At 40.7% G+C, this 12,470-nt stretch overlaps 1 protein-coding gene across 1 annotated transcript in view; it reads right to left on the reverse strand.

The window, feature by feature from the left end:
• Nucleotides 1-11,565: 11,565 nt before the first annotated feature.
• The window catches only part of Col24a1 (collagen type XXIV alpha 1 chain), a 265,455-nt gene continuing 264,550 nt past the window's right edge, over nucleotides 11,566-12,470 (reverse strand). Inside the window, exon 60 of the mRNA XM_052178477.1 lies at nucleotides 11,566-11,712. Within this exon, the coding sequence (XP_052034437.1) occupies nucleotides 11,566-11,712 (147 nt within the window). The remainder of the gene's footprint in view (nucleotides 11,713-12,470) is intronic.

A 12,470-nucleotide genomic window follows, 5' to 3' on the forward strand; every position in this document is an offset into this window, starting at 1 on the left:
CTGGTATCCTCTGCAGTGCTGGGTTGGTGGTTATGGACCATTTTTTTTTTTTTTTTTTTTTTTTTGTATTTTTGTGGTTAATCTTGGTTGTCAATTTGTTTGAATCTCAGACCAACTAAAACCCAAGCTGTGGCTAGAGAGATGGTTCAGTGGTTAAGAGTGCCTGTGGCTTTTTCAGGAGGCCAGAGTTCAGTTCCCAGCCACATGGAGTTGCTAGCTTCATGGACTGAACAAACACTTGTAATTCCAGTTCAAGGGGACCCAATGCCCTCTTCTGTCCTCTGCGGACACCAGGCAAGTACATGTTTTATATATATGTATATTATATATATACAAACAAACACTAATATATTTAAAATAAGAATAAAAAAATTGGGGACTGGGCATGGTGGCGGTGGCGCACGCCTGTAATCCCAACACTTGGGAGGCAGAGGCAGGTGGATTGCTGAGTTTGAGGCCAGCCTGGTCTCCAGAGTGAGTTCCAGGACAGCCAGGGCTATACAGAGAAACCCTGTCTCGAAAAACCAAAAAAAAAAAAAAAAGTTCAAAATCAAAAATAGACCAAAACAAAACAAAACCAACCAACCAACCAACCAACAAAACCAAAAAACCAAGCTTCTGGACACTCTTGAATGGGATTTTCTTTTCTTTTTGTTTCCTTCCTTTCTTTCTTCCTCTCTCACTTTCTCTCACCCTCTCTTTCTTTTTTGAGAGAGGATTTCTCTGGGCCTTTCTGTACAACAGGACCTAGCTTTTCTTTGTGGATCAGGCTGGCCTTGAGCTCACAGAGATCCTCCTGCTCTGTGGCTCTTACTTTCATTGTTAAGGATTAAAAGTGTGTACTAAGGCCATGTCTATATTTCAGCCAGATTATACTGTAATCCAGGTCATATCTGCATTGTGGTTGGATCATAATTTTGAATTTTATCCCTTACTATAGCAGCCAAGTACTGGGATTAAAGGCATGTGCCACCATGCTAGACAATTTTCTTAATGATTATTTAAAGCAGAAAAGTCCACTCTAAGTCTTGGTATCCCACATAAAGAGACATTGAAGGAGGAACTTTTGCTTTTTACTTGCATGCTTTCACTGTCAATGACCAGTTTGCAGTTAATGTGAAGTTGATACATAATAGTTATCTAGGCCTATTAGTTAGGTTATTAATTTGTCAACCTAATAAGTAAATATTTGGCTTTTTTTCCCAATTCATTCTCCAAATGACAGGTTGGCCTCATTTTGGGTTAAAGTTCGATAATTTCAGTGACCTTGTTCAAATCCTTCAGCATCTAATTGTTGCTCTTAGGATAATGAATCGGAGCTTTATAATAAGTGTGCAAATGTCCCCATATCATGGCCCATGTGTTTTTTTCAGTCTTATTTCTACTTACTGAAGTATTGCTTCCATGGGTATGTTAGTTACTTTTCTGTTGCTGCAGTAAAACACCATGACCAAGGCATCTTAGAGAAGAAAGGGTTTTTTGGGCTTATGGTTTCAGAGGGTAAGAGTTTGTTATGGCAGAGACATGGCTGCAAGCAGCAGGCATGGTAGCAGAAGCAAGATGTGGAGAGCTTACATCCTGATGTGAACCACAAGCTGGAAGTTGAAAGATCACATTGGGATTGTCCTGAGGCTTTGAAACACACACACACATACACACACACACACACACACTCACACCTCATACTGTCCAATGAGTGCACATGGATGTAGGGCCGAACAGTGGAGCAACCTACCAGCTTATCCCTGAAGGAAACTGAGTGTCCTGTGAGCCTCCCCCCACGTATGTGGAATGTTGGCAGGTAGGGAGGGACATGAAACCAGCGTGCTTAGTTAGAATAGTTAGGTGGCTGTGATGCCACACTAAACATCCTTAGTTGAGCTTGATGCTGACTGCACTCCTTTAATCCCAGCACTCAGGAGACAGTGGGGTGAATCTCTCTGAGTTCAAGGGCAGCCTGAGCTACATAGTGAGACCTTGTCTCAAATGAAACAAAACAAGGACAACCATAAACCAGTCCTGTTACTTTTTCACACTGATAAGTATTAAACTAAAAAAATTGTAGTGCCTGCTCATTAAGTTTTTTTCATTGTGTATTCTTCTCATCTTAGGAAGACTTAAAAGAAATATATATATCTTCTATTTTATGTTTTTCTGTGTGGAATTATGTAGTAAACTATTTGGGAACACTAAAAACATTTTAGCTGTGGATTTTGTTATCACTGATTACTTTTATGTACATAGGTGTATGAGTGCAAAGGTCAGAGGTCAACACTGTGTGTCTTCCTTTACAGTTCTCCATTTTATGTTTGAGACAAGGTCTCCTACTGAAAACCTAGCACACTGGTGGGGGCTGGGATTACAGGTGCACTTTTTATTTATGTGTTGGGATCTGAACTCAGGTCCTTGTGTCTACATCTTGACTAAGCCATTTCCACAGCTCCTAACTGTGAATTTTTAAAACGTAATATTTTGACAGCTGTATTACTAAATGGCTTAACTTCTGTAAGTTGAAAATATTCAAGCAAACAACTTGGATAGAACATAATAAAGTTCAAATAAAGTTTTTTACCTCTTACTGGCTGAGGTAGGGTAGCGCCCCTATGTCCAAGGTACCCATTTTATAAAACTGTCTTTCCAGTGTTTGCTACAGGAAGTGAGAAATTTTCTTGCTTTTGAACTGTAACTTTTTCCTGAACCAGATACTTAATAAAATAAAATTATTTTTTAATGTGTGGTTACTAACTTTTTTTGTGGTTATGTGTAGTCATAAAACTCCTACTCCTTGGTACAGCCGAGATGATAGCTCAGAATCCCCATCTGTTGCTTCTCTATAGAGGGGCTGTTTTCCTAGCTTGGCTCTGAACTAGTCTAGGCTCTGAATCCAAAACACACACATTGCATAACGTGTACCCATGCTGAGGTGAAAACAACTTCATTATACCTGCCTCTTGCCGGCAATCATTGCCTAAGTCATGAGGAAAGGTTGAAACATTAATGGGGCTGCACACTATACATTGAGATCTTAGTCGCAGACTTTTGAAACCATAAGCGTTGCCTGCCTGATTGCAAGGGATGAATTCACACAGTGTGAAGATTCACGAGGATCCCACTGCAACACCATGATCCAACCATTCAAGATTTTCTGTGCCTTTTCTTTGTTATGAGGTTGTCAAGCCAAGCAAACAAAACCTGTTTGTTTTGTATAGAGAGAACCACATTTATGTCTCATTTGAGGTGAAGTAGGTTTTGTGAAGACTTCATGTAGGATCATCTGCATGGAAGTGAGCTTAGGTTGATTGACTTGGTGCTAGCTCTGCCTGGAGAGAGAGCATATTTGAGAGCTGTCAAGGTGGCTCATGGGTAAATGTTCTTGCTACAGAAGCCTAATCATCCAAGTTGATGCCTGGAGTCTGCAGAGGAAGGAGAAACCTGACTTCTGAAAGTTGTTCTGACCATAGACACACCACAGAATGTGTGTACCCAGTGTGGCACACAGATATGATACACAAATCACAAAAAAGTTATCAAAGTGAAAGCAAATCCAAAAAATTACTACCTTGTCATGTCTTTCAGGCTATAGTTTAATATGACTAAACTATCCTGTCCCTGGGAGGATACGCTTATAATATATTTTGTAAATGTACAGATTTTATTCTGGACCAATGGTTATGAGTTTATATGTATAAGCGTTTTGTCTTGGATATTCATACTGTTTCTATGAAAATACAAATAAAGCATAAGGGATTGTAAGTGGTTTAGATTTTTTTTTGATCCAAGTTCATGAAACTCCACATAGTGCTCTACAAAGCAGTGGCATGAATTAATTCTCAAAACCAAATGAAGAGGAAAATATACTGGAAGAAAAGTGCTGCCTTTCAGCAGAGAACAACAACGTGAAAAATGGCTAGTTTCTTACCACAGAATTGGAGACTAAAGCACATCAGTAAACTCAGAAAAATGTAACGGCAGCTACCGTGAAAACGGGGCTGCAGAGATGAGTCGGCAGCTAGGAGCACTTGCTGATCCTCCAGAGGACCAGGTTTTTTTCTTGGTATCCACATTACAACTCACAAATGCCCATCACTGTAGCTTCAGCAGATCCACTACCCCCCTATGGTCTCCATGGGCCCCTGTGTAGAGGTGGCATACGCTCTCACAGAGACTCACACATACATAAATAAAAATAAAAAGTCTTAAAGAAAACCCAAAACCAGATTTTTAATAGGGAAAATACCTTCTATAAATAAATTACAATAAATTATAAGTTGAAATCTTTTATTAGATTTATGAACTATACAGATATATCATATATGCATCATATATGGCAACAATAAACAGAAAGGCTGACATGTGTCCTGTTAAAGTATGTTAAGTATCAGTGTGTGGTTCGTGTACTCAAGGTTTGACTTATTATTTTACTTGGAGATAGTCAATCTTGACTGTCATCTCGACAAGAACATGGACCTGAGGCCACTATTTATTTAATTTTATTACAGATAAAGAAGCATCTGTTTCTAATTACTATGAAATTGCCTATATGAGACCAAACCTACTGTTAAGAATAACTATAGAACTTGTACAGATATATTAAAAAAAATAGATTTTTGGCAGACTCAGGGACCAGGGTAAAGGGTTAGCAGAGAAGGAAATAACCGGAGGGAGGGAGCTGGGCTCCTTCCCTTTATCCCTGGGGGGAGCAGGAAGCAGCCTGGAGCTGCAGGCAGTAGGTGAGGACGGAGCGGTCAGCCGGAGGGGTGGGATCTGGTGTTCAAGGTTGCTGTAGGACCACAGAGTTTGGGGAGCCGCCCCTAGCTTGCAGTGGTGGCATGAAGGGAATCAACCCAGGGAATTAAAAACTACAGGCAAGGGAAATGGAGAAGGAATCAGCTCTCAGAAGGCCCAACCATTGACAATGGCCAACTCTCAGATGTAAGTTGACATCTTCTGTGAGGGGTGATGGATCATCATTCTTGGATTCTGCTGTGTTTTATGTGGAGTCTGATTATTTATCAAGGGATTGGTAGCCATGCCAGAAGACAAAGGAAAATGGCTGACAACCAAAGGAAAGCAAATATATATATAATTAAGACACACAGGTATCATCTGGGATAACCAGTTTCAGACTTTCAAAGCATTTGGATGAATAGGCCCAGCGATAGAAATGGAAGATTTCCCTAAGGTCTTGGAGTCTAAGAAAATGATGTAATTAGATTTAAGGAAAAAGTTAAACTGGAAAACTGGCTCAGAGTTTAAGAGCACTGCTGGCTGTTCTTCAAGGGGATCCAGGTTCAATTCCCAGAATTCACATGGTGGCTCTCCATTGTCTGCAAAAGATTAACTGGAATGATAAAAATGTTTTACCAATATAAAAGAAAGCAAGAAAGGAAAGGGGGAAAAACAAGTTAAAGGTAAGAAACACTAAAGTAATATGGAGAGAGCGGTTGCAAATATGAATATAACAGTGTATTAAATTGTCAGCTAGAGCCTAAAATTATCAGATTGCAGTACAAATAAAAATATAACTATATGTTGCTTGTGAAAGATGTATCTACATGAAAGGATACAGAGAGCTAAGATAAATAAAAATAAATAAAAAGGACAAAAGTCTATCCATGTACTCATAATTTTTCCCTGGCAAGGAAAGAATCTGGAACATCAGCAACAGACAAACTTCATCTAGGCAAGTACCACAGGACAGCAGTGATAAAAGGGGCGTGCCCTGGTAAACCGTGTAACTGAAAGGGTGAGCTAGGCGTGGCCGGCACATGTCTTTATGTGCAGTCATAATAATCCATAGCCTGAAATCAGCCCTGATTGGAATCTTTGTGTAATGGAAACAGCAAATGCTGTTTAACAGCAGGAAGCCAGATTAGATGGGTGAGACTAATTACACATACACGGCCAAATGAAAGCCATAGAAAGAGCAGAGGTCAACGTGGAGGCTGAGCTGAAGACTTTTGTACCCTACCCCATCACTCACTGGACTAGCAGACAGCAGCCTTTCAATATGGCGGAAGGAACAAAGCAACTTTCCAAATACCTGGGACAAGGAGTGTACAGGTCTGGACTGAATGAGGTTTCTCTCTTCAAGTCCAACCTCATCTCTCTGGTTTTATATCACAGCAAAAAACCTGCGATATCTTACAATTTAGATGGCTCAGTAGCTAAGTGCACTTACTGCTCTCGCAGAGGACCTGGGTTCAGTTCCCAGCACCCACATCCAGATGGCTCACAACCATCTGTATCTCTAATTTCAGGGAATCCAGTGCCTCTTCTGATCTCCCCAGGCTCCTGCAGATATGTGGTGTACAGACATCTGTCTAGACACATACATGTGCACATAAAACAAATATTTAAAGAATTAAAAGAATGAGTTGGAAAGCAACTTCTTAATTATTGATGGACAGAGGATTAAAAAGATTGAACATACGTAAAATATATTTACATTTACAAACTAAATTTTACTGGTGACTTGACTTCATGTTCAGCAACATCAGATTCCTAGCTGAAGTCTACCATGGTAGAGGTATTTTCACCATGTAAATGAGGAAGGACTCACAAGATGGTCTCTTTTGTCTCTCTCACACAGATTTTCTTTAAGGGATTCAGAACAACTTTCTTCAGTGATAACCACAGACTGAGTCTTTAATGATGACTAGACAGAATCAGCAATGGACATCATACGTTGTTATTTTGTATGATAACATCAAAAGCTCTGCACTAATATTTTCCTTTGTCAAGTTATTTAATCCATTCACCAACTAAATGAGAGAAGTACTTTTATTATCTTCATTTAACAGTGGGAAAATGGAGACATGAACTCACAGTTTACTGAATCACACAATGGGCCTTCGCCATGCTATTAACTATCTTCCCACACTATAGACTGTACTTAGAGTGATCTGTCTTGAATGTTTCAGCAAAACAACTTAAAACCTTTAGTGGTTCACATCTATGTTCTTAGCAATTGGTACATAAATGCAGGAGGATAGTCCAGGGCCAGCCCTGGCTATGTAATGAGTTTGAGGTCAGCCTGGACTATAATTAGATTCTGCTTGAAAACCAAAACAGAAAATAAAACCAAATAAATCAAATGGACCATATGAACCGTAATGCATGTTACTTCTGCAGACATTCTCTCATCCTCTGCTTCCCTCCTACCCTCCCTCCCTCTCTCCCTCCTTCCCTCCCTCCCTCCCCTCCTTCCCCGTCTTGATCAGTCTCTGTGTTTTTATGTATTTCTAAAATGCTTCCTAGAAACATCACTTATCATTTGTGGTTCTGAAATAAGCAGTCATGTTCAGAACAGGCGTAGCCTGCAGAGTCAAACTCAATTACCGGCCATGGTTTTCCCATTAGAATCAACTGCTGAAACATTTTTTATTTTCCTCAGACATCGTCAGACATCTTTGCTACGGCCCCTTTGAAAGGCACATATGAAAAGCACATAGCAGACTGTCGTTTGAATCACTAGGTACACGATTCAGTGGTGTTGGCGCATTTAAATGTGCAAGTAGCACTCGTCCCCCTTCAGGACTTTGTCAGCACCCTAGAGAGAAATTCTTCATGTATTTCTCTTTAGATATTTAAGATATTTCCCATCCGATTCCTACCTCTGCTAATCTGTTGATTTCTATGAGTCTCATGGCTTGGTCTGCTCTTGATCTCCCGTATGACAGGAATCCTGCTGTACCTGTCTTTTTGTATCTGGCTTAACCTCACTTAGTGTTTTCAAGTCACCCCTGTTGCAGCATAAAATGCAGTGTGCCATGCATTTTAAGACTGTGGATATCCTAATAAAGGAAAATACCATATTTTGCTCACCAATTGGTTAATAATTGAATTGTCCATAGCTTTGAGCTCTGTGGAAAATGCCTCTCTGAGCGCTAATGTATAAACATCTGCTTGTTCCTTGCTTTGGAGAGAACCCAGATGACATGACAGTTCCATGTGACCTTTTGACGAACCACAGTGGCCACAGCACTTTTATATCTCCACGCTAATGAGTGCTTGCTGCTTTTATTTCTACATGCTTATTTCGTGTTTTCAATAACAGTCACTCGCATGCATGTAAGTTCTAGGGCATTTTCCATGACTGACAAAAAGTCTTCAGACACCAATGTGGGTGTCCATGATAAAGTTTCATACTACCTGGGTTTAGCGTCACATCCCACAGGTTTGTGGGTTCAGACCCTCACTCTGCCCCTCTACTCCAGATGCTAAGGGTAAGCTCTGGGTCACATGGACTATAATGTATATATATTAATGGCAAATTTATTGAATTCACTGGCTCCAAGGAAGGAGGCCAGAAAAGTCACCATGGGGTGGGGGTTGGGACAAGGGACAAGGTACAGAGAGAAGAGAGAGGATAGGAAGAAAGGGATGGGAGGGGGAGGGAGAGAGAGGCAGGAGAGAGAGAGAGAGAGAGAGAGTAAAATGTCTGGATTATATAGGGAGGAGAGGAGAGGGAAGGAGGGGAGGAGGGCAAGGGAGAAAGATGGAGAGAAAAACCATGGGATTTCAATCAAGCAAGGACAACTGGGAATCATCACATCCTCTTTCTCAGGGGTGGTGAATGGTTCACAACTTAAGGCAACACTCGGCTTCCATCTCTTTATTGTTAAAGGACGCAAAAAAAGATGCACAGGCAGGGATGAAATAAGGCACGGAGCTTCTGTGCCCTCCCTGGGCAGGCAAACTTTTGAAAAGGTTTACCAATGAGAGAGCTTATTATTTAAGTTTTTCTAGAAGCTTAACGGCTGAGGCCTGCCCTTCATTCCTGAGTGGTGTGGGTGGGGCTGGAAGGTCCAGCTGTAACCATTTGTCTTTGTCTCTTATTTATTCATTTTACGCTGCAATATCAGCCCCACCCCACCCCTTTGTTTTTAACCAGTTACATCCTGAGGCTGTTTCAGGTCCTCTCTCTCTCTCTCTCTCTCTCTCTCTCTCTCTCTCTCTCTCTCTCTCTCACACACACACACACACACACACACACACACACACACACACACACACACCTGGTCTCATTGGCATGCAGTTCTCATCCCAGCAATTGGGAGGGGAGGCTGAGACAAGAGGACTTCTATGTGTTCAAAATCTCCATAGACTACAAGAGTTCTCGGACTCCCATGTGTTTACCTGGAACTAGAGGCATTCTAGGCTAGCTTGGGCTATAGAGCAAGATCCTGCTCTAGATATTTTTAAAATTCCCGACCTAAATTACTTTGTTGGCATAAACTCAATTTTATTACCTGTTACTTTAAGTATCTCTCTGCAAATAACAAGACCCTCTTTTTTTCACATAATACTCACAATCTAGAGAGTTTGAGTCCCATGACAGGAATGGGGGACAAATGTCAAAGCTATAAAAGTAGTACTGTGTTGCGGTTTTGAGTTATCGTTCCTGAATGACCACCAACTATGATCATCTTTTCACTTACTGGCCATTGACATATCTTCTTTGGGAAAATGTCATTTTGAGTCACTTTCCTCTCTTTAAAGATTAAGTTGTTTTTATGCTGTTGAGTTATAGACATTGTATAGACACTAGACATTGTATACTAACCCTCTATTAAATATGAACACCAGCATTTTTTTTACCATTCTTTGCACTTTTTTTTTTAGTATATAATAGAGTTTATTCAGGGCATGGGGAGGGGAGTTAAGAGAGTAGTAGAGTCAGAGAAAGGCAGAGAGGGAGAGAGTAGAGAAGTAGAGGCCGGCCATGACCATGTGAAGAGAAGAGAACAAGAACTCAGTAGGGCTTCTTTGCACTTTCGATAGTGTCCTTTATGTTCAAGTTTTCTTTGAAGGCAGTCCAACTTATTTAGGATCTTCTCTTGGAACTGTGTTTTTGGTATTATTCTAGAAATTACCATCAAATCAGATGCTGAGAGGTTTTCTACCCTTCTCCTGAGAGCGTATTTTAGCTCTGATCCCAGGTGAACTGTTCTGTACTACCAAAGATGGAAAGTGTCTACCTTCTTTTCGGGCAGGTGGCCACTCAGTTTTTCCAGACCCTTTGTGGAGAACACGGTCCTTCAGATGGCACTACCATCCATGTTGGAAATCACCCACCATCTCTTAGGCCGTTACTGTTTCTGTAGCATGTCTTCAATACATATGGGAAACCGGCCCCTAGTCCCCTTCAGTAACCATATCCCATGTTTTCTAACAATGAAAACATGCATAGTATGGAATGGCAGAGGCGTTACCATATGTAATACATGAGTGTGATAATAAATGGAGACAGACAAGATCGTTCAAAATGATTGAAAGCACCTGTTTATTATAGATAGGTAAATGTGGTTTGCTGAGGTTAACAGTATGCTTGTAACAGATGAACAGGCTCAGCCAGACAGCAAGAGGCATCCTCTTCTTCTGGACTACTGGACTAACATTTTTCTCTGACAACAAGGAAAGACTGAATGGGCTGGTTTTAGCGGAAAAAGATTTCCTCATGTATGATGTTGCTTCAAAGACTATAAAATTCTTTCAAGCACTAACATTATGTTTCAGAACAGTGAAAGAAAAAAATCATTGAGTACTACAAAGCAAATATTTTCTACAAAGCATAAATATAACATTTTATAATTTAAAACAGCAGCAATTTCCAAAGGATTGGCTGAATTAAAACTTTACACAATATTTATATATATACAAAATATCATTCCAGATGATCTTGGGAGATTTAAAACAGTATATCACAAACACCAGTTTCTAATCCAAACCTGCCACTGGATATAGGTGGCCTGAAGTACTTTTTACAGCAATTTAAAGAGAAACAACAGAAGAAAAGCCCCCGGTCTCTTGTGTATACACATGAGTTTCAGCATGCTGGAACCCGTGTGCACAAAGAAGATTTTAAAATAAAATAAGGACCTTGCATAAATAACTTTACTTGTTATTAAGCATGAGACCAAACAAATGGCAATAAGTATTAACAATTAAGACATATTTGGATGTAACCAGTACATACACTTTTAATAACAAAGATGAAGAAAGGAATACAATAGTCTTATGACAGCCACAGCACCCTGTTTTGGGAAACAGCACCAAGCAACACCAAAAGGAAACAGGAAAGAGGTAGTGTGCACCGCTAAGATTTTATATGGCCATGGCGGACCTGGACACAGCTTAGTGTTGGGGACGAGGTGGTGCCGCAGACTGTGGCTTGCAAGTGTTAGGCCGTTCATCCGACCGTTCAGAGCACTATCCAGTGCTGCTCCACGGCGCCCTGCAGCTCCGCTGTCTAATGGGGATGAAAGCACCGGAAACCCTCAAGAATTCCAAGTCTATACCATTTCAGTTCTAGGGAATTCCTTATGAAAAGTCAGATCAATAAAAAAAATTTAAGAGAATTAAATACATTATCAATTATAGTCCTTTAAAAATGCCACCATTTCTCCTTAGGAGGAAATTGTTTCTTCCTGAGATTTCTTAAGATTTAGCCCCTGTCTTTTTTTTTCCCCCTACATTTCATAATGATGTACCTTTCTGTTTACATTTTCCTCTCTGCAATTACCTGACCAACAGCATGGCTTCCGTGCTGACCCGGGCATCTTAGAGAAAGCACACGGAACTGCTTTCGATGTAGTGCTTTTGCTCAGTTCTGAGATGAGGAAGGTTTTGGACTTCAGTCACAGGAAGCTGATTAGGATTCTGGGTGTGAAAAAGGAATTTCGCCTTGTGCCAGCTGCCATCCTGAATCTGTAAAAGAAGAACAAAATGCTTTCATATGTAACTGCCTTTCCAAGGAGTCCAAGGCCAAGTTCTACAGACAACACCCTTCATAGACAGTGGGGATTCCTCTCAGATGCAGAGAGACAGTGATGCCAGCTCTCCAGGTGCATGATGGGAGTGTCAGCAGCTGGGGAAAGGACCACAAGTTTGAGACCTGCTTGAAGGACTTGATGAGACAGACAGAGAGAGAGAGAGAGAGAGAGAGAGAGAGAGAGAGAGAGAGAGAGAAGAAGCCGGGCGGTGGCGCAGGTCTGTAATCCCAGCACTCTGGGAGGCAGAAGCAGGCAGATTTCTGAGTTCAAGGCCAGCCTGGTCTACAGAGTGAGTTCCAGGACAGCCAGGGATATATAGAGAAACCCTGTCTTGAAAAAAACCAAATCCAAAAAACAACACCCCCCCCCAAAACAAATAAAGAGAGTAGAAAAATATTTAGAAACAAGGCTAATAATTAGCAATTACTACTAATCAAAAAACTGGAAGTCTAGAATATTCCTTTTTCTTATTTCCTCCCTTTCCCATATCTTCTTCCCCTCACTTCTCTCTCCACCCCCACACCATACTGGCGATTAAGCCTAAGTTCTTCCACTTGTATCATTGGGCTACACCTTGAGACCTTTTATATACCAATCAGAGTAATAAGCTACCTACCATGCTAACGCAGCACCTTTTTTTTTTTTTAAATACTTAAAGACAAGGTAATGAACTGCCCAGGCTGGCTTTGAACA

Source organism: Apodemus sylvaticus, chromosome 4 (genome assembly GCF_947179515.1).
Source record: "Apodemus sylvaticus chromosome 4, mApoSyl1.1, whole genome shotgun sequence".
NCBI lineage: Eukaryota > Metazoa > Chordata > Mammalia > Rodentia > Muridae > Apodemus > Apodemus sylvaticus.